Source organism: Trematomus bernacchii, unplaced genomic scaffold (assembly GCF_902827165.1).
Source record: "Trematomus bernacchii unplaced genomic scaffold, fTreBer1.1, whole genome shotgun sequence".
Taxonomy (NCBI): Eukaryota; Metazoa; Chordata; class Actinopteri; order Perciformes; family Nototheniidae; genus Trematomus; species Trematomus bernacchii.
In genome coordinates, this window is record NW_022987739.1 from 24,505,030 (window position 1) to 24,528,547 (window position 23,518).

Here is a 23,518-nt window from a genome sequence, read left to right on the forward strand (position 1 = left end):
ATACACACCAACGTTACCATTGTGAAGTGGGGGCTATGCGCACGCAGTTTCCCCAAATCGAAACCTGTCTCACGCTCTGAAATCTGAAAACTTAAAAGTAGGTTTATTGCTGATGGATTATCAGAAATCATTTAATTCATTGGATTAACCTATGAATTAACTTTCAGCAGTGTTTTTATCGTTTTAATGCCATTGAAGACAACTTTTGATCAGACAACGACAAAGGTAAGACATATTGCCGTTTTGGCTACCTAGCCAATGTCGCGAGTTGTTATCATGGAGTGATGATATATATACCTATCGATTCTGTGTATTCTCACGATGCTAATCGATATGTTGGATGTGCAGTTACGATAAGTAATAAGGGTGTTATACCGTGTTTTCTGTGCAAACGGCGTTAGCATTTTTTCGCACGGGGCTAATTCAGAGGCTCAGCGTTAGCTTTGTGTTTTCTTTAGCAAAAAAAAAAAAAAAGATCAGTTAGCTGAGTTTCTTCCCGTTACATGGATATGAAACATTCATAGTTTATTAAATATTAAGAAGCCCTCAGACGCTGTTTCCTGCAGATGATGCGTTTTTCCCCCCGGTGGCGGGGGGATGGGGTTCAACAGGATAAGTAAAAAGCCTTATCAGCCATAACTATCAACAGAATTGTGTTGCCAGGCAACAGCTTGGGGTGAAAACAGTATTTCGGGTCTCTAAGTTTTCATAGTAAAACCGGAAGTATTCCCCTCACTGTCAAATGATTTTACAGTGATATCTGCAGTACTCATCAACTAAAAACATCAGTTTATCCTTGTTAATTACACAACATTGATTGGTTTAAATCAGGCATCCTCAAAGTCCGGACTCCTGTCCGGATCCGGACCGAACCACAACTGTCTCTGGACTCTGAGCAAATTATACTTTTCATATGTATTATCTGTATTATCTGTGTTATCTGTGAGACATCGCCACAACGCAACGAGTCAAAATTCTCCGCTATGTCCGCTGCATACAGCGCTCTGCATGTCAGACTGTTCCGCTGTCTGTGTGTGTCTGTCAACGCTTTGGTCCAATCACATTCAGCATCCCGTCAGCGTTTTTTCCCCCCACCAACAGTCTGCGAATCAGAGGCACAGTAGGGCGGGTCTTTGCGGAATGCGAGTGGGAAAAATGCGTGTGTCGTGTCGTCTCTTTCAACCTGTCTGAGTCAGAGCGAGAGTTTAAAAAAAAAAAAGTCAGAGCGAGAGTTAACAGCTCATCTAGTTGCATCTGTACTGTAGCTAGTAGCCTAGTTTCACCTACCGGGGTGGCATGGGGTGGCAACTGCCACCCTAAAAATAGGCCTTGCCACCCCAGCTGCCACCCCAGTTGGCAGCTTTGTTTTGAAAGAAAAGTTGTGGCTCATCTGACATTTATGAGAGAAAGTCTCTAATGTCCGAGTACAAGTGAATGCAGCACAAGATGCACGTCTTGTAACCCCTCCTCCGTCCCTGGCGTGAGCGTGGAAATATGATTGGCGGCGATTTCATTTGAACGGGACGGCGCAAAACGAGAAGCATTCGGACCCAAGTACTGAAGGAATGAGGTATTTGCGGTCTACAATGACAGAGAAGAGACTGTCAAGTTTGGCTGTACTCAGCATTGAATCAAAACGCACTAAAGCTGTTGATCTTAATAAGTTTGTGAGGCGTTTTGCTGAACAAAATGGTAATCGCCGCATTCAGCTGTAATAGACATGTCAACTTGATGCTCTGCTCACGGATGAGCATACAACACTGTTAAGATGATGACCTTACGTGTGTAAATATATTTTTTTCTTTGTGGGGGTCTGCCCCCAAAAAACAGTTTTAAGTCCTGAGAAAGTCAAATAAGACGGTGTGAAAAACTACACTGCCCACTGCCCAGCCAAAAAGTAACCACATTGATTTAACTAGGCCAGTAGGTAAGGGCATTCCACTGGATAATAACTGAAGTATAAAATAATGCATGACTGAAGTGATGGAGACCATGTTTGAAGGCAAACAAAAAGAGGAAATAACAGGTCAAATCAAGCAAATCCCCCTCTCAGATTCCACAGCAACCAGAAGAACATAAATACTGGCTGGTGATTTGATTAATCAGCTTTGTGATGGAATAAAAAATGCACAGTGCATTTCCTTAGCTGTGGATGAGTCCACTGACACCACTGACAATGCTCAGTTGCTGGTGTTTGTGAGTTTTTATGATGAGGCAAAGGGGGAGTTTGTTGAAGATGTGTTGGGCCTGACGAACCTCAGTGGACACACAAGGGGGCAAGACATTTATAAAGCAATAATGGCAATGCTGAATGAAAGAGGGTGCAGCTGCCTTTATTCATAACTGTGCAGCTCACACTGCGACTCTGAGGGATCAAGCACAGACACAATAACAATGAAAACTGCTGCATACAGATTATTTTTGTTTTTGCAACCTCGTGTTAAGAATCTTGTTGCCATTGTTTAAAAGTTTAAATGACCGTAATAAACGGACCTTTGTCTTATTGAAACATTTTTTTTGGACCTTTAAGATTTGTATTTGAGTACCCCTGGTTTAAATGGTGTACAATGCTTTTGTGTTTTTCCCCTTCGATTCGGAGAAACAAATAGTTTTTTCTGAGTTTAGGATGGCCAAAGACACTACACTACCCATAATCCTCAGCTATCGTTTGGGACTACACCATCCGTTTTGCTTGACCAAACCCCGTGATTAGTCCTCAAGCTCTGTGATTGGATGTTGGAGTGGCAGTGCACCAAGGTTACGCCGAGAGTCAAACAGCTCTTTGAAATGGCATGAAACCATGGCACACTATCCAAAACTGGATTTGAATGGCACATCTCTACTGGCAATTGTAGTTTTAAAAGATGTTTTCGTATTTCCCATAATTAGAAGTTGCCAGTATTAAACTGTGTACACCCCTGGAGGTTTAGGGGATAGGAAACACATTGGTGTTATCAAATGTAAAACATATAATTAATAAATGGGTGAAAATTGCTTGTATCCATAATGGACAGCATTCATATACCCACATGACAGCTAAGGTCAGAAGAGCTTTATTTAACAGCTGGTCTTATGTCTGTCACCCCTCCTGTTGTCAATTGAAAAGCCTTTAAACATGCACTTGTCAAGGTTCAGAGGCACATTTAGCAAATATGGCAGTAGTCATCGATCATCTTAAGATAAGATAAGATAAGATATACTTTATTGATCCCAAGTTGGGAAATGTTTTTGTTACAGCAGCATGTGAAACATGCAATTTAGTGTTACTTTGTAATTCTACTCCACTACAATTCAGAGGTTAACCTGGTATTTTTACTCCACTACATTTATTTTAGTTACTTTGTAGATTCTGATTAATGATGTGAAATATAAACAACTCTTAAAGCAGACTTTAGTTACACCTGAGTAAAATTCAGGGAAGGCGATTGTCAAGTGCCAACAATCAGGAGAGATATTTGGTAGTTGGTGCTTGAGAAGACTAAACATGTATCTGCAGATCCCTATAAAGTATATTCATTACTCGTTATTCTCTACTAATAGGTAATTAAAGACTGTATATAATGGCTATTTTGCACATCCCTTTCAAGATTTCATGATTTTCTAAGGTTTATTGACATATCATATACACAACTACGGTGTAGTTATGCAATGAATAAAAAACTTGGGTTGCAGGTTCCTCAACAGTGCATTACAAGACATCTATCAATATGTGTATACCTCCACCATTAAACTGTCAAATTCTGCACATTTCTTATACTATCTACATACATAAGAGTATAATTAATATGTATACTATCAGTTAAAATAAGTGCTTCAACAAAGTTAACATTGCAGGAAAGCAATATATTAGACGTTAAGTACTTTGTCAGGCGTAATATTTATCTGTAGATACCCCCAAAGCTTTTTTCTTATTTAACACTAGAACTGCCAGGGGTCGCTGTATACCTAAAACTGCCAACGGGTAAAATGTACCCGCTATTAGAATGCATTGATTTTCAAGGTACAATGTTATTTTATTTATCATACTAGAACACAGGTTTAAGAGTGAGTTTTGATCGCACACACAGTGATGAAACTTATACCAATAGAATCTGTGGACTCCCAGCTTTCATATGATTCTAGTTTGTGCAGATTGCATGAAGTATAAAAGATCGCTACCGTGAGTTATGTGCAAAGTGTCTCTCTATCTCTCTATCGATCTATCTATCTATCTCTCTCTCTATCTATAAGGAACCGCAGTAAACAACAGGCGTTGCTATAAAAACACGTCATGTTTATGTTTTCGCGCAAGATCAATAGCGCGAAAATCAATCCATTTTCAATAAGGTAAATATTACCCGCTGGCGCTAATGGGTATAAATGGCAATTTTTTGGCAATTTTTTCAATCTGACTTCATATTGACCATTTTTAACAACAGAGGGTGCTACATAACACGCTTTCAGTAAAAGTCACGGACTGGGAGACTTGAATATTTTATTGAAAAAAAGTTACATACAATTAAGAAACAGCTGCGGGTCAAATTTACCCGTTGGCGGTTCTAGTGTTAAAAGAAGACCTTAACCTAAAGTATTCTTTAATGTTTAAATAAAGGTTAATTAGTTTGTCTGTTTTGCACATCCTCCTATTAATATCTTTGTACATCCGGCACTGAACTGTTTTATTGTAGAGATCACTTACAGTATCTTCTTGATTTTTTATATTCTATATTTCTATCATTGACCTTCTACTTTCCCCCTATTTTGTATGTACTCTTAATATTATTTTCATCAAATATAACATATTCAACAAACAAATTAAATAACGTACTTTAACCACTAGGTGGTGCGGGTTAAAAAACTGTCAAGTTTAAAGTGTTAACACAATAAATTATACTTTCCAGTATAAGTTTCCAGTTTAGGTTATGACGGATGTATTTTGTTATCCACACATATTATTTTGATATTTGTAACACCAAACCGACAGAAAAGATGGTCTTAACATGACCCAGTGGTCTAGTTAATAAAACATAATATCAAACATAATATTACTATTAACTTGATTGTGAAATAAATACACACAGCATACAATGCCATAATAACTTTTTATTATTAGTGTAGGACACTTATGAATGTATAACATCTGAAGATGTGTAGTTTTATTAATATTTTCACATAATTGTACAGGATATTGCTATATTATTTCACATGTTTTACTTCTACACATTAATATCTGATTTGCAGACAGAAAGTTATATCCGTCATTTAACGGTAAGCTATTGAAATTGTGATTTCATGGATGTGTCTCCCATCACCCAAATCCCCTGACTATTCTCTCAACTCAGTATTTACATTCTTATATTCAAAGAAAATCAGTAATATCTTTAAAAACTACAAGTCCCTTTCTATCAGCTGTGCACCGTTATGGTGTAAATATAACCTATCTACCAATTCGATCAAATATAAAAGTCGGCCGAATTAATGTTGATACTGCAAGGAGACGTATTGTGTGAAAAGAAATGTAAGATGTTGTTTAATTGCTGATATATTTATGATCCACGTCACGTATTCAGTTTTGGTGGCAATTCTTCCAGTTTGTCCAGAAGTCTTCTAATCAGGGCTCTATAAATACAGAACTACGGCAGATATGTAATATTTAATGCAGCCGAACCGTGTATTACAATGCCGTTATGTGATGACTTCCAAAGAGAAAAGCAAGCACACTCGGAATGAAGTATTATTTTCTTTTAAAAAATTTTTTTTTTCAGATTTGATATCGCATAAACACCATATCCCAACCCGCATTGCGACTAAAACATCCAATCACCGAGCTTCAACCATAGCTGAGGATCTTGGGTAATCAGTTCAGTGGGTGTATCGCAATGACGCTCAAAATGTCCCATATATAGGCCTACGTCTGTTTCCGGTATTGTTTATGACGGATGTATTTTGTTATACACACATTCCTTTACATTTTAATTTTAATTTACATTAAAGTATTTCGTGAGGCCTTCTAAAATGTTTTTAAATATAACTAGGGTTATAGTTGAAGAGTTTGTAAATGAACATGAACCCAAGCTGTTGCCTAGCAACGCAATTCTGTTGATAGTTATGGCTGATAAGGCTTATTACTTATTGGCTTATTACTTATTACGTGTATAAGTGTCAATTTGAGAAGTGCTTGCATAAGAAATCTGCAGTGAGTTCAGGGATCAAAACCTTATTATGCTCTGTCCGGATTTACGTTATCTTTAGGCTGTCAGACATCCAGTTTGCCCCAGCTCTCTATATCACTCTCCCCCCCCTCCTCTTCAGCCTGTCATATGAAGCTGAGGAGTTAAGCACCACACTCCCCTCTGAGGGTTCATCTCTGCTACACAGGCTGAGGATCAAAGTCCTTCCTGTTCCTAGCTCTGACTTCATCATGCAGTTAAAGGGGCCCTCCCGTCATTAAGTAATACACTTCCCTTAATAGTCTAGTTGCCAGCTCCTACAGTCCTATTGTGAACCCGGAAATAAGTTGTGGTGATTAGCATTAAATAACATGTGGACAATAGTTTTGGTGAGTTTGGTGGTTATTGAGGATACTGAATCAATTTCTTACATTTTCAGTATCAAAAATGGCAGTTTTGTGGCCATATTTGTACTCTTGGTGGGATGATTTTGAGACATTTTCGGTCGATTTTGAAGTTTTAGGGAACTCTGGATTCATTGGATTGGACAGATTGCTTACTTACTTGAAAATGAATTGTCCACAGTAGAGGTGATCATTTGCATATCGTGCTATCTATATCCAATGGTTGCAACACTACTTATGATATTAAAAATCAGCCCACTTTTTTGAGTACCCATTTGTGTGACTGGAGTGCTACTTAAATGCACTTTAATGCTGTAAAAACTCACCATGTATACAAAATAAATAACAAAGGTACCACCCTTAAACACAAACACTAGTTTCCATTATTTTACTAAATAAAGAAAGAATACTAAATAAGTAGCTGTTGGCACCTAACAATGTTTCCTTTTGTTATCGGATAACATGATAACTCGGTGCAGCCTTGCAGACTTTATGGCACACTCCCTCTTTTAAACTTTGATTAAAAACATGAAACATTGGTGAAATATAACCAGCAGCGATGGTTTTCTATCCATGTTATCAAGGCTTGATGGGTTTTCACAGTTTATGCCTTTTGAAGTTTCTGTACTAATTTCACATTTACCTGCTGAAGGTTGAATTTACAGTCACTCTTGAAACGCTCATGAAACAATCTTTGATTCATTGTTCAGTCATTTTGTTACGTGATACCATCAATCAGGTATGTGACTAGAGTGCTACTTAAATGGACAATAAAGTTGAACAAACTCATAACTAACAAACAAATCAATCAAAAGAGCCTTTTTCAATACTCAACCAAACACAAGAAGAATACTAATAGGGCTGCTATTGGCACCTGACAATGTTTCCCTGTGTTTTGGGATACAAAGATAACTTGGTGCAGCCTTGCAGGCTTTATGGCACACTCCCTCCTTTAAACCTTGATTAAAAACATGACAATTTGGTGAAAAATAGCCCTAACTTAAATCGTTTCTAATCCAGGTTAAAAGTTTCTTTACAAGTTTGACATTTACCTGCTGAAGGTAAACATGTACAGCTGCTCTTTCATGATACAATATTGAATTTGTTGTTCAGTCATTTAGTTATGTTCTCATTCCATTTCCTGTTTTTTGGAGACAGTTATGTGATTGTAATGCAAATTGAATGGACCATAAACCTGGACAAACCCTAACCCTAACCCTAACCCGACCTTTAACCCTAACAATACAATCAGAAAAGGTACCAACCTTAAACTCCAGCTCCATGGCGGTGACAGACTCTCCCGCAGAGACCTGGGTGAGCTTCTGGATGTGTGCGTACAGGTTTCTAGCGGGGACTTCTGTGTTGCCACATGTTGCAGCTTCCAGCAGGGCTTCATGGATGAATATGTACTGATCCTCCGTCTGCACCATGTAGTTCCTCTGAGACCGCATACACGTCACATGACCGTAAATGTCCACCGACTTCTCGTGTTTCATCCTCTCCAGCATGGCTTCAATCACAATGAAGCAGCCAGTACGGCCAACACCGGCACTGGCAGAACACAAAATGATTTATTATTTAGAAACCCTGGATCCCAATGTGTTTTTTAAACAGAGGTTGAACCACAAGGAAGCTGAAACATGGTTTTCAAGGAAACAGCCTCAAAATATTTAATCATATAAATGTGGATAATGGCACACATTTTCATAATCACTCCTAAAATCTATTCAGATAATGATTGGATAACGAGACACAATTGATCAAGTTAGCATTATAGGATTAATCTCAGCGGTGACTAGCCATTTCTACTTGCTACAGATTCTATGTGTAAGGTTATTAAAAATGTAGCCATTTTTCTAAATGGTCTGAAAGACTTGACATAGCATCGCAAGCAGTCCCTCGAGAAAAATTTATTTGATTTTTCCATTGGATTTTGTATATTGAGGAAGATGAGCTCTGTAAAACACGTTTTGTTAAGCAGGATAAGCTCCACATATTAACACTACGTTAATGTGATTTATGAAGTAGTAAAATCTAGTGATGACATTTGGTCTTCTTTGTCTGCAACTCCCGTTTTTATGGAACATAGAAGCTCCAGTGGAATTTCTTCTGACAGATTGTGTTAACCACATAACTTATAGCAGGCGTTTAACCACAAAAACTTTCAAAAATGTATTTACTTCGAGATTAGGGAACCGGAATTGGTAAAATGCTAATGGTCTCATACCTGCACTACTCTATAACTCAATGGTCTTGCTTTGTAAGATATTGCGTGTTTCATTTAAATGCTTACCACTGAAACAAATTAGTTTTGTAAAGAAAATTATGCAAACAAAAAAAACAGTCACATAAGAGCTGCAGGACTAATCATTATGTAATGCGGGCGTTAAAAAAAGGGGTTTCAGGGTATATTGGATGACTTGACACACTTTGTTTGAAGCATACTGAGGCCTCAGTGTTAATGTAAGCTTACCTGCAGTGGACCACCATGGGCCCAGCATCTGGAGGGTTACAGGCCTTGACTCTGCGTAGGAAGGACAGTGTGGGGGTGGGATACTCAGGCACTCCATGGTCCGGCCAGGCCATGAACTGGAACTGTCGAACCTCTCTCTTCTCACTCGAGCCGTTCTGTCGGAGCACACATTAAGACATGTTTCATCATTTATTTAAGCCAGGGTTATCCTTGTCAAGGCTTCCTCTTCATTATGCTGTCATTGTTTACAGTCTGATTAGCAACTTGCGACGCTATATGGAGTTGTAGTTAAGAGACAATGTTAAGACACAATTACATAATTGTTTTATAAGAAGCTGGGTTTGTAGCTAAATCATCTCCTCCTATGCAGATATCTTTATATAGAGATATAGCGATAAAAACAATGATTTGACACTGAAAATGCCAGGATGTAATCACGCTGCCCCTAAGTACAACATAGACATATTGCATTAGCTAATTGATAAATCATCAAAACCATTAAAGTGAGAATTTGATGGGATAAAATACTGAATATGAATTCTGAGCTAAACTCACCAGCTGCTCAGAATAAAACACTTTCCAAGGAGTCCTTGATGCATGATAACATTCTGCACTCAGTACAGTATAGCACTATTTATGGTTAAACATTTATCATCAAATCTAGAGTTAAGTAGATTTTATTCATAACTCTCAGCAAGTGAAGGCGTTATATTCTTCAAGTCTTCTTCCTAGACCTTAATGCCCTTTTTAGACATGGGATACTTAACATTGCTGGCTTCATATTTCTGTCAAGTGATGGCTTTGAACATTTGTATGGGCTGGTGTGATGTGACACAACTATTAACAACTATTTTTCTCATAGTATGTAGTAGTTTATTAAACAGATTTGTTGTGCAGGCTTCATGTTGAGCTGCAGAAGCCTTTACGTTAATATGACAGCATTCAATACAACCATGTGTAGGTTGAAAGTGTCTACATGAGAAATGAATATTTGCCCTACATTTACCAAAGCCTTCAGATGTTATGACCTGTTTTGCTGCCATGCAGTCATAATTTATGTACACAGTATCGAAAAGTGTTCTCACCTTATAGAGGGTGAATGTGCGTACACTGTACGTAGCCAGCTCCACAGTGTCCAGCATGGTCACCTGGATCATCCCATATGTCTCTGTGCCTCGACTGGGCCAGTACTGGTCACATTTGACCTGCATGCAGACACACAGTGTTGTTGTTCAAATTAGGGAACAGAAAGAGGACAAATAGGGTTCCTGTCAGATGGAAAAAAGGAACACAAGATAGCATCGGAGGCTAAAATGTGGGCTTCAGATTTATCAACCGAAGACTCTGAAGTGAAAGTCTTTATATGACAACCAGGTCAGAAAATGTAGTCAGATATTAGAGGAGTAAAAACGTTCAAAAATGATGCAGCAGAACTGATTCTTATTCCTTGTTAGAACCTGGCACCTACATTAGCCACAAGGCAACTCAGCTGCTGACAGTTTGATCTGAGATGTGGATGGTATGCTAAGAGCAGCTAACGTGGCCTGGAGCCTGCAGCAGAGTTGAGAAGTGGGTTACAGTGGTCTGCTAAACTCATTTTATTCTTACTCCACACATCTATAATTTTTCATTTCCAAATGTGTATTCTTCAGCCCTAACCAACAACATCACTTTTAATTACCAGACTTCACACAGCTACCTCTGGTGAGACCCTTTTCTTGTTTCACTTCATTCTTAAACTTACAATTATTTATATTTGGAATGCGTAATCAATATTTTATTTTTTTCTTAATATGTGCCTACCACTTACTAAATACTGTTTTTATTTTCTCTTTATCAGTATCTTTGCTGTAACAATGTAAATGTCCCCTCTGTGGGACTAATAAAGGAATTCTGATTCATACTTAGCATTTGTTTTTCAAAACACCTGAAAACGGACTTTAATAAGTAAAGTGTGTGTTGTTTCCCTTTAAATAAGAAGTCAAGCTGAGCTGTTAAGTGGAGTGTGTTTGCTGCCGGGAGTGTAAAGTGCGCTTTTAGGGCTTTTCTTTTGAAACAGCTGTCTGCTGCTGCTTCACAGATAAAATGAATTTAAATGATCACTAATAGCATTCACTGTGCTCTTTTGGCTTTCCCAAAGTGTGAGTAAAAGCAATATCATAAAAATACAACAAGTCAAAGTCACAGATACACTCAGAGCATTGTGATGCAATGCAAAAGGAACGTTAAGTGAGACAGAAGTCAAAGAGGGTAATTCAGATTTATAAAGCTTAGTCATGAAACAAATTGGTGCCATCAGCGTATCCTCTTTTAGTGTTGCTGTTTTTTTCCCACCATTGGCTTTCGAACGGGTGGATGCTGAGGATAACAGGAGGTGAAGCAACATACATTTGGACATCAGGCCGCAGGAGCTTGGCAAAACAGATGGGGGTGTTACGCTTCATCGACCCGGGTGCAGGTGTCAGTGGGGGGGGGCGAGGTAGTTTGGCGAGGCCTGCGGTCGAGCACCATGCAGCATGGCCTTTGGTCAGAGTGGTGTGAAGAGTTTACCACCTGGGCAAATCACACACGGCTCATTAAAGGCTTCAGGGTAACAGAAAGGTAACTACAGATCTGAGAGACTGCCCTCGCCAGAACAGAAGCATCCGTCATCTGTTGGCCCAGGTCAAATCTGTTTCCTCCTCAGTAAGTTTCTAGTTCTGTGCTGGTGGCAAGTTTGGTTTGCAGTTGGTTCAACATGCGCAACAGTTATGTTTTCCACTGCCCAGAGCCCAAGTGGTGCCACACCATGACGTCATAGTTTACTTAAATATAATAACAAACAACTGCGGACTGTATCTGCGCTGTGCTTCTGTTGCTTGTATTCTTAAGATTCCAGGTGTAATTGATGTATGACTTCTCAAACGTTATACTCTTCTCCGGATTGCCGGGGTTAATTGTTTGTCACCATGGTTCAGTGGCTTTTGCCTTCCACTTCTCATCCAATCAAATGTCCCTGCTCCGAACCGGCCCTGGAACCGCTTTGGTGGAAAAGGGGTATCTGACCTCTTGTATTCAGGTGAATAATGTCTCTCCTTTGTCTGATGATTGCTAGTGTGATGTTATAGTGCTGCGAAATCTGCTTGAGAAAACTTTTTTGGTGTATGAAGTGTGTGCCAAGGTTCACATCTTGTGTCCTCCGAAAAATTAGATGTACAAGTTAAGACTTTTCTCTTAACAGAAGCAGAAACAATGGAAAAAAACTGTTGTATCAGCAGCAGCTGCTACCGTGGCCACTAATGTAGATCTACTCATATTTTGTGCACCTGGCGTTGAACCACAGACGGGTGTTAAGGTTCCAGCAGAGGCTTGATGTTCTCGGTCACTAATAATAATGGCACACTACAAGGGCCATCAGTTATGCTCCTTGGTTATGGAGTTAATAAGATTGTAATAGCCGGCTGAAAGCATTACCCTTATAAAAACTGTCCCTGCCCTGCTAACTCATCTGCAATGCGATACGCTGTGAAAGACTCATGTCCCCCAGCAGGGCGATGCTGCAGCAGAGCCAGGTACACCTGTACCACCACCACTGTAGAAATACTTGAACAGCCCTTATTTAAATCATTAGCTTGTTTCAGTTGTAAAAGCGTCAAAAGCAGAATCTAAACATGGAGATCTTTATCTTTGCTGCAACTTTGAAAAACATTGCCCAAAATTGAGGTCCACCTCTTTGCGACGCTGGCATTGGGCCCTCCCCAGTAACACCAGTAATGGCCCCATCCCTGTGATAACAACAAGCTGACACCACTACAAAATGGGGCCCCACCCCCTTTGGGTAGCGTGACACAATCTTTATGATGGAAACACATCCTGCATCATAAAGCCCCAACAAGCCTGGCTCTTTGCTATGGCCCCACCCTGCACCTAACTAAAGTAAAGTTCAGTGGGGTCTGAGTTTGTGTGACTTCAGTTTCTATTCAAAGAAGGTGGGTGAAATGGATGACTGTGTAATCACAGCATAATGATGATTATTTCTAGGAGAAACTGAGCTCACTTTATATATGAATGTAATTACATGAGCACTTTGGGCCTGCTCTTTAAAAAATGGTCTGTAGAAAAACACTGCCGTTGTCATCAGAGTGCAAACTATTTCCCAACAAAAGTGTCTCACCCGAGACTTCTCCTCTAGACGGGTCATCATAATGATGGTGCAGGTCCTCTGCTCCCACACCATCCTCCAGAAGTCACTCAGTGTCTCCGGCAGTGGCCCCTGTGTGGCAATGTAAGCATTCTGCTTCCTGTAGCCATCGATGTAGTTGGCGTTGATGTAGTCGCTGCCTGAAACTCCTGCAATGAGGACAAAGTTAGACAACGTTAGCAAGCAATTAGGAAACAGCAGGGCTCAATATGGGATGAAATACATATACAGGACTTAAAGAGGCTCTATTATGATTTGTGGGGGTTTCCCTTTCCTGTAGTGTGTTATATAGCTTTGTGTGCATGTAAATGGTCTGCAAAGGCTAAAATCCCAAAGTTCCCTCCAGAGGGAGTTTCTCTCCCACACACTACCCCCTTACTGAAATAGTGACATCGCTATCTAATACTCCAGCTTCTTTTGGCCAGCGCTCCAACACATTGTACGTGGTTTAAGAGGCGGGACATCTCTGAGTGGTTGACCAATAACAACAGAGCCAGCTAACCATTCAGAGCGGACTGGGCTCTGGTTTCAGACAGAGGGTGAAAAAAGGGTGCTGCAGCAAAGCTAGTATGAGAAAAATGAAGGCCTTTTTGAACATTAAAGTATGGAAACATGTCACCCAAAATACAAATATGAACCTGAAACATGTGAAAAATTGGGCCCTTTTAAATAAATGCTTGATTTTTCTGCAGTTGAGGTTAGGCCAAGCCACTATTTGAGAATGACTGCATGTAAAGTCGCCTCTCTTGAGATGTCTGTGTGTGTCTCTCACCATCCACAGGTGTGAGGATGACCCTGGAGTGGTCATAGGCAATCACATTTGCATAGCGGTTCTTTGGCTTGTTGACCTCCAGGTTGGAGTGCTCCCAGGTGAACTGCTGTCCTGGATCAATAGACTGACACACAGAGGAGGGGGAGAGAGAGTGGGAGACAGGGATATCAAAAGGTGAGATCAGGTAACCATCTATAACAAAAAGTGCTTATATTCTTTTCTGTTTTTTAAAGCCTGTCAGGGCTTCAAGCGAAGAGTCCGGACCAATAAATGTGACACAGAAACTAATTTGTCATCCCACCCTCAGTCTGCGGCTCTATTATATGAAAAGCCCAGGATGATATTTAAGCCCCCCTGGATACACACTGGAGTGTTTGGACACTCCAAAAATCATTTTAAGCCCTTTACCTAGCAGCTCAGTGCCTGATGTTAACAAAGAACAGATCCAGTGGTGAAGGGAAAGCACTGGTATTGGACCTAAGTTTCCCTTTGATAGTCGAAAAACAAGCGTTATATCAAGAGATTTTATTGCAAAAAAGTGAAAACTCAGTCAAGTAGAGTGCGTCACTGCATGAAAACAAGGACTGGCACATTTTGAAGCACTCTTATGGAAAGATCAGCAGTGGAGAGGCAGAGAGCGTGAAATTTGTTTTGGTCCACATGTGGGCATGTCTGCGGGCGCTTAGGTAGATCTCATGATCTCATTTTCCATCAACATTGATGCATATGATTCTGTTTGTGCAGGTGTTGGCGATGAGAGCAGAGGGAAAGGCAAGAAGTAAGTTGTCTAGTGGAAGTTAATATACAATGCTTTGTGAAAGTATTCACCCCCCTTGGCGTTTTGTTCCATTTTATTGCAATAAAAACTGCAATATAAACCGATTTGTATTCAGACTGTGTAATGACCCTCAGAAAAATAGTCCAAATTGTTAAAGCAAAAAAGAAGAAGCTCAATAAAAAAAAAATCGAATAAAATAAAAACTGAAAAGGAGTGTTTGCAATCTAATTGTCTCATCTCATTATCTCTGATATCAGGTACACTATACTCTTGTTCTGAGAGTCCCCAGTCTGCCACAACACAAGCAAGAGGCACCACCAGCAAAAAAACGGCACTATTACCCCTTTCACACCAACGCGGTTCCAGGGCCGGTTCGGAGCTGGAGCTTGAAAAGCACCGGTTGTTCCTGTTCACACCGCAGCGAACCGGATTCCGGTTCGTTTCAAGCACCAAAAAGTTGTCGGTCTAGAAAGCAAGCACTGCATACGTCACGCTTACGTCAGAGGCGGGGGCAAGATCAACCTCTAACAACAACAAAAAGCCTAACCCTGTGTAATGTTGTTTTTATAGGCAATCATTTAAGCTTTGGTAGTTCCAGGTTTAATATGTGCAATAAGTTCATTTCAATACGTTTTGCAATAAACATTGAACCAGTCCGGCCCTCGACTAGTACCGATTTTTTTATTTTGGCCCACTGTGTAACTGTGTAAGAACTTTTGAATGTAGCATGTAACGACTGTAAAGTTGGTAGTAAAGTCGTCCCATTTCTTCCATTTCGTTTCGACAGAGCAAAACCAAAACGAGTAGCGCTTCAATACAATCGGCCATTGTTGTTGTTGTTGTCGATGTGAGGGGTTTTCGCGCGGTTTGGCTTTATGAAGCAGGCACGCAAACGATGGCGCAATGACGCAGCACCAGTCGGGCTCTGAGCGGTGTGAACAGAGCGGGAGCTGAACCGAAGAACCGGTTCCGAACCAGAAAAGCTCTAGCACGGAGCTAGAACGGGAAAAGCCTTGGTGTGAAAGGGGAAGACTAAGGAGCTCTCCAAACAGGTCAGCAATTAGAAATCAAAGAACACAACACCTCTCATCACCCAAAGAACACCCTCCCCACAGTGAAGCATGGTGGTGGCACAATCATGTTGTGGGGAGGTTTATCAATGGCAGGGATTGGGAAACTGGTCAGGGTTGAAGGAATGATGAATGGTGCTAAATAGAGGAAGATTCCTGAGGAACATTTGTTTCAGTCTTCCAGCAGGACAATGACCCAAAGCATACTGCTAAAGCAACACTCAAGTGGTTTAAGGGGAAATATCTTAGGGTCTTGGAATAGCCTAGTCAAAGCCGAGCCCAAAATCCAATTCAGAATCTGTAGTATGACTTAAAGATTGCTGTACACCAGCGAAACTCATCCAACTTGAAGCAGCTGGAGCAGTTTGAAACATGGGAAATTGGATGTGTGCCAAGCATATAGCAACATACTGCAAGAGACTAGCAGCATTTAATGCAAGGTATCTCTATACAATCTTGACTTTTGGGGAGTGAATACTTATGCATGCTCAATTTGATTTATCTTAGTATTATTTCGTTTTTGTTTCACTATGATAAATATTCAGCATGTTAAAAGTGGTAGGCATGTTGTATACTTCACATAATACAATAGCTTCAAAATCGACTTATATTGCAGGTTTTAATGCAATAAAATGGGAAAAACACAAAGGGGTGTGAACACGTTTGCAATGTACTGTACAAAGTAGGTTACAGTATGCCCATGTATAAACATTACAACAACAAAAAGACATCTAAATACCCACGAGGTACCTGTGTCTTGCTTCCCAGCTGCTGGGCAAAAGGGAAGGCAGAAACCTCCCTGGTTGCAAAAGATATAAATATATTTATTCAGCAGACACCTGGAGGAGATCTGCACTCTACTGCATTTTTAGTTCCTTTCACTTTTATTTATATTCTCCTCACACTTGTTAACAACAGACATCTTAAAATGCACAAGTTCTCATTTGGATGTGACTGTTTATGTTTTCAAACAAAGAAACATGACGTAAAAATAGATGGCAAAAGATGCTTCTCTTAATAGTCATTTCTACTTATTCATTTGTTCTCTTATGAAATAAATCATTGCTGTGATGGAGAACCATGCCTGCATTCGGGTTATGGTGGAGCGTGTCGAGAAATAATCTTGACAGGTTTTCACTATGCTGCCTGATGATTGGTCTCCATCGATCGCTGGCTGTGAATGCAGGCGCAGGTTTAGCTGAATAATGACATGCTGAAGATTGTTATTCATGATTGACCTTTCACGCTTCTACTTATCTGGCAGCATCTGGAAAACAAACACACGCCTGTATACCCGCACACACATGCACAGGCAAAATGAAGCTGCAACGAGCACTATAATATCCTGCTGCTTTTCCCCTCGACTGGCTAGACGCGGCTGCTCAGCCCCCCCCCCCAGTCTACAACCGATAATAATGACAATGGAGAAAGAGGTTGAATGCACATCTTATTTTACAGCCTGTTAGGTAAGGCTTCCACCACGCTGCACTGACAAACCACTCACATTACTGCTAATGTGCTCCACCGACGTGTATATCACTTACAGAGTATGTCAGTGTAATCACACTCACGGTGCTGCGGTTCCAACAGCAAAAACAAAGCAGATAAACACATAGAGGATTTCAAATGGACAAGCTCTGGTCACCAATCTGGGGGTCGGTGGTTCAATTCCCAGCCCCTACAGTCACTGTGTGGAAGTATACTTGGGCAAGATAGGTATAAACCCCAAACTGCCTCTGATGGCACGGCCATTTTATATTATTAATGTAGTCCTGACTATTGTATTAACATTATCCATATGTACCTTTACATTGTCTGTCTTCAAAACTGGCTATGTAATAATTATAATGGCTAATGTGATAATATTAAAAGTGTCATACCCAGACCTATTCGCACAGTAATGTATGGTACAGGAAAAAAACTTTCTGGCTTGTTTGTATTTCTTTTAACCAATCATGATCTCTTTGGGCTATATAAAGACCGTATGCAGCAACAAAAGAGATAGCAGAGATAGCGGAAAGGGAGGAGAATGCAGAACACATTTGATGAGGCCAATGGCAGGCCTATCCCAGGAGAGTACAGCTGTCGTGTCTGACTAAGATGCATGAAACTAAAATCCCTATTTTTAAAAGGGGCTACATTTTAAATTCAGAGCATATCTATTATTAAGGGATAGCCTTTGCACTACTCTCAAGATGCGGGCGGCTAGTTGCTAATGTTGCTAACAGCTCAAGAGGTGCAAACAACAACAGCAGTGCTGACAGAGCAACCTGAGGGGGAACTGGAGGGGGGGCTTTATGTTTACTCATCTTTCTATAAACAAATATAGCACTAGTTTACAGACATTACTACAACATTGTGTTGGTTTGTTTGTTTTATTTTGGTTTAATGAACAAAGTTGCAAAACCCCCTGACACACTCCTGAATCACATTGAAAGTCACTTCAGCACAGTGACAGTTTAGCAACACTTTGCAAAGTATTAAGGATGATATTGCCATGTCACTCCTGTTGTTAGTACAACATCATTTCCAATGAGAGGAGTCTGTATGTTATTTAGTGAAATATGAGTGAGTATGGGTATGAGTTTACTATGTTTGTGTATCAAGGCATTGAGTTGCACACATGAGAATGACACAGCTGTGACATGTTGAACTATATTACTGGGTATTTCCCCCTCCATTAACACAGAATAAAGTAATTATTGCAGCAAGCCTCACTTCAATGCTGCCTAGTGTGTTGAAAGTGTTAAGAAGCCCTGCTGTTCACTTGATAAGGGTAAAACAAGACGTTATCCTTATCATGCAGAGAATTACCATTATACTGTCGAGGCCATACACAGTACATGAAGTTGTCTCCACTCCTCAAAAAGACCCTTTCCTCAGATATAACAAGCTGTAAGATCCTCTTGCAGATCTCCTTTAAACACAGCCATTATCAGCTCTTCATTTCAAGCCCTGCCGCTCTTACTAATGGCTGGTGGCTCTAATGCAACAGGAATTGGCTGATATATAATGTGTATATATCCCAAATATGTCATTTCTTTCATCTGATTATTCCTATTTAGACATATTTCTCTGTCAATCAAGGCTCCCCAAAAACAGTTTTGAATGGTATCTTGTTCGTCAGACACCACAACCTGCCTGAACAAAGTTTGTACCAGGATAAAAAGGGTAAAAAAGTTGAGTCAGCTGCTGTTTCATAATTGATATGCCCCTTTCCTTCTGGGGCATAAACATTGCACCCATCTGTCCTGGTTTATCCGCTTGAAAATTCACCACTTTAAATGCAAATGGCCTTCCTTTGTAGGACATCAACAATCCATAATCCCTCACTGGCTTTTACAGTAGGTAAAAGCAGTAGGATATTATTCTTGGAAAGGAGGCAGAGATTTATGTATACTTAGCAGTATGAACTGTATTTCTTTTTTACACTAATGCTGAACCTTACTGCAATGGTAAGCCAGAGACTTAAGAATAAAAACACATCAGACAATGTGGCCGGAAAAAATGTACTTACCTGAGAAAAAGATTGTACAGATGGGTATTGGAAAACATTAATTTCATCCTAAGCATTACTGAAACAAAAAACATTTTCCAACACAGGAAATACAAGTTCAACCAATGATATGGCACATTTATAGTAGCATCATGGAATTGGCACCAGAAAGGGACCTCTTTAGAGTTCACTTGAAAACTTGAGACCACCATAGAACTTTGTTTGGTCTTCACCAACGGAGGGAATGCTCCATGTAATACTTGTTGGTTAAACATATAAACAACACAGAAGTGTATCATTTCACTATAAATTCGACATACTATCTAAATTGTTGCAGAAAAAATAACAAATACACTGAATATGCCTTAAAAGTAGGGGTGTAACAATATATCGAGTCTCCTGATCAGATAAATATCTTGGTAATGCTGGGAGACTGTGATGATGTTACATGGTTGTTTAGAGCTGCTTTCTACTATCTCTCATTGTCAAAAGCTGTATTGTTTTAGTTTAAACAGCAGAGATCGCAATCATACAGCTACATTTATCTCGCTCCAAGCTGTGGAAGAGCCAGCTGACGGCCAACTGACAGCCAACTGACAGCTGACTCCCTGAGAAATCCAAGACTCTGGCACTATGTTTTCTGACAGAGCGTGTCTAGATTCCAGTGTTACGACGCCTATTCATGTTATTGCAAGGTTTCACCATGAGCGGGCGCTTCTTTCGTAAAAACACCGTCTTTGTTTATGCCATGGTTCAAACAACATGCTTCCTAGACATACATTAGTTGGTACAACTTTAATAAAGTTGTAACAGAATAGTTCTTATTGATTTATATGTAAACCCTGATCTTCAGTGGTGAAATGTAAGTTCACCATTTCTACTCTTACTGTAGATGCACTTCTAGTCAATAAGACAGATTACAGTCATCCTTTGCGTGCAAGCCAATTGCTCCCCAATGCTTTTCTTAGCAAGGCCCACCGAGCCTAGCATTCAAGCTAGGATTGCTCATCACGTCATGGCACATTTATTTTATTAAAGAGAAAAGTAGAAGCACTTTAGGTTAAAACGAAAAACATATTCTTTACAATTGAAAATGCCATAATTTTTTTTTTTAACGTCATTAATTTTGTATTGTTAACTTTTTAACTTCCTTCCCTGACATCTCGGTATTGTTACATCCCGACTGAAAAGTGTATTGCTTCAGTGGAAAGTCATGTATAAAGCAGAAAGTTACCTCGTACTCCTGAGAGAAGCGCAGACCGTCATTGGCCTTGAGTCTCTCGATGTAGTCTGCCAGGTCAGAGATAGGAATGGAAGGATGTTCCCTCATCCCTGCAGCGAGAGGACCAGTGGTAAGTACAGTTTATTTCTCACACACAAACACACACTCAAACGCACACACACAATATGGAGTGACAGTGAGAGTGCTGTGTGGTGTGCAGAGGCATCATGTATGACTGTGCAGCTTTTCAACATCATGCCACAACCACACTGGCAAAGTGAGCGTTAAGGAGCATGCTGATTGGTTAAAGAAATCCCATAAAGCAATAGGTGGGTGGGAAGGTGATAAACAGGCGGCAAGGGTGTAAACTACCCACAGTGTCTTACACTGATTCTTTTTGTGTTTTGTATCTCAGTTTTAATGACAGCCATTTGGTGTGAATGGCTGATATGAATAGACCATGAGAGTGTGAGAGAATGGGTGATGTATAAAGGGAAGGAGGGGGGAATAGGAGAAAACATTAATAAAACACAAGAGGGGTGAAAACTAACTTGGAGTTTTCGGGCAACTGAGGGCACTTGAACCTGTGGGGGAAAGACGAGGCAAAACAAACAGAACAGGGGTCAGTTAGGAGGGGACAGAGAAAAGAAAAGAATCATGGGAAAGGAACACAGGGAGCACAGGGGAGCTGTATGTCTGGTTGTTTTCTGCACTGTCTTGCAGTTTGATGTGTCAATAAAATGTCCTTAAATATTCATTGCTTCCTAACGTATGAAGTGACTTCAGTCTTTAGCCATTTAGTCACTAGTTGTTATTTAGTTGGTGAATTCACCACATTAATGTATGGTTACATACGTTGCTGTTCTAAGAAATGTGCCCAACCAACACAAGAAAACACATCATGTTGCAGATTCTCAAATACACCGAAAAGTACTTTTTCTTCAGTCAAACCGTTGCTGCAGGAAATACGTAAGAATAACTCCCTGAAAAACAAAACTTGAATCTTAATCCAGATTAATTCGAGAAACATCTTCTCAATAGCTGAGGCACTTTCCTATCATAAAAGCAACATCAGTTGAGGGTACAGGATCCGGGTAAGGACATTAACTTTAAAATGATCTGAACATGAATGTAAAAGAAAGACCAAACCAGCCCTACAAAATTCCCCCAAAAGAGACAGTTTTAACTTTCAGAGATGAGCCAGATAGACGGACAACTTAATTCCCAGATAAACAAAGACTGATCTAGAACACTTAAACAATCCTCAACAAAATTAGTTTTGGGATTGTCGTCTCCTTAGATGTGTCCACAGATATCCTTTATCCAGGTGTATAACTAAACCATCAACACTAAAAGATAGTGGGGGTTAACTAATCAGGGGAGGACTGAAACAGAAAATATTTCTAATCATAACAAGCAACGTTATGTGTGCCCTACAGATCTAATGCTTACTTAAAGAGATGCCATAAATCGTCCTGAAATGATAGTGGTGATAGATCAGAAAAACAATTATATGAGTTGTTATAGAGGGAGGTAGCAAACTACACATTTCGTTTTATAATTTGGAGGAATTGTTGCTCTGTGTCTGGAATTTGCAATAGTTTGTAATTGCAAAATGGTTACCGTATTTTGAATTCATCTATAAATAAGAAAAGCACATTAATTTTAAGCCAATATTAATGTATGACAAGCTCTTTTTTTGTCCTGATTTAGGAACCTTTGCACTTAAGGCTAGGGGCAAGCTTTGGTCAATGATATTTCCTATGTTTAATGAATGGTCTGATTTAATGTTTTATAATTATCATTACCACAGCCTTGCAACAGCTAATGACAACCACATTTACTGTGAAATGACCAGAATAATTGGAGTTATTAAATAGCCATTTAAAAGTGTGATATAACCTGAATACACCCCCTTGACATATTTAAAAATGGCTAACAAATTCAGAGCAACCTTCAGTAAACCCACTGTTCTTACTGACATCCAGTTATGGGTGATGTTAAGAAGTAATGTTCCAGAAGATACCTTTAGCAACCATGTTATTTTTGTGTCAGATTCAAACGCCTGTCACTAAATGTTGGTTGCTTGTAGCATTTTTATTCAATACAGTTTAAAAATAAATGCCCATTTATAATGATTTTTTAATTATACTACAGTTGGTACATCATATATTGTACCTCTGCTTTCAGGCATGACTGGCTTAGCATGAATACATGTAAGTTGGGTGCTGGGGACAGTTGTTTGTGTGTGTGTGTGTGTGTGTGTGTGTGTGTGTGTGTGTGTGTGTGTGTGTTTCTGTGTGTGTGTGTTCATGCCTTGTGTCTGATAGTTGAGTCTCCTCATCTCCACAGGGTCTGAGGAGTGGGCCAGCAGAGAGTCCTTGACGCCTGCCATGTGCTCATCCTTGGCTGGACATGTTCGTTTCCTAGGGGAATGAAGAAGTGGTGAAATAAGAGAAGGTAACCAAGTTAGAACAGGCCACAATAACTCAACCGTATCTCAAACAGGGAAGAACTTTAAAATGAAAATGTATTTGAAATCAAGTAGAAAATAATGCTCAAAATTAGGGAATGACAGGTGATAATGGGAGGCAGTCTAGTTAGTTCTAACTATTGAAATTTGGAGAAAACAATCGGCTAAAAAGCTTTTGAGAGTAATTTTTATACACCAGCCTTTTTACAAATATGGATTCTAAACAGATTATGGCTCTCTATCTTTGATGGACATTGGGCATTACAAATATAAAAAATTGATTTCACAAGGCACACACAATGTATTTTTGTTTAGATGTTAGTTGTTTTTCTTCAAATAATCTGTGCATATATATATATATATTATATTTATATTTGGTCACAGCCCTACTATAAGGTGGGACATAACAAAGGTTATTATTAACCACAATCAAGATCACCTTAATTCATACATTATTTACAAACCATGTAAAAAAAAAAAAAGGGTAATATAGTCTTTTTG

The 23,518-nt window shown here is 39.7% G+C and overlaps 1 protein-coding gene across 7 annotated transcripts in view; it reads right to left on the minus strand.

The window, feature by feature from the left end:
• The window catches only part of ptprfa (protein tyrosine phosphatase receptor type Fa), a 234,625-nt gene that overhangs the window by 13,862 nt on the left and 197,245 nt on the right, over nucleotides 1–23,518 (minus strand). For 4 of the 7 annotated variants that reach the window (XM_034147181.1, XM_034147182.1, XM_034147184.1 and 1 more), the window contains 7 exons: nucleotides 22,861–22,970; nucleotides 20,557–20,654; nucleotides 13,979–14,102; nucleotides 13,180–13,355; nucleotides 10,112–10,231; nucleotides 9,027–9,181; nucleotides 7,819–8,104 (listed from right to left, as the gene is read on the minus strand). In XM_034147181.1, coding sequence (XP_034003072.1) covers nucleotides 7,819–8,104; nucleotides 9,027–9,181; nucleotides 10,112–10,231; nucleotides 13,180–13,355; nucleotides 13,979–14,102; nucleotides 20,557–20,654; nucleotides 22,861–22,970 — 1,069 coding nt within the window. Of the gene's footprint in view, nucleotides 1–7,818; nucleotides 8,105–9,026; nucleotides 9,182–10,111; nucleotides 10,232–13,179; nucleotides 13,356–13,978; nucleotides 14,103–20,556; nucleotides 20,655–21,095; nucleotides 21,129–22,860; nucleotides 22,971–23,518 lie in introns of all 7 variants that reach the window. The other 3 variants (XM_034147179.1, XM_034147185.1, XM_034147183.1) reach the window with 1 other exon arrangement.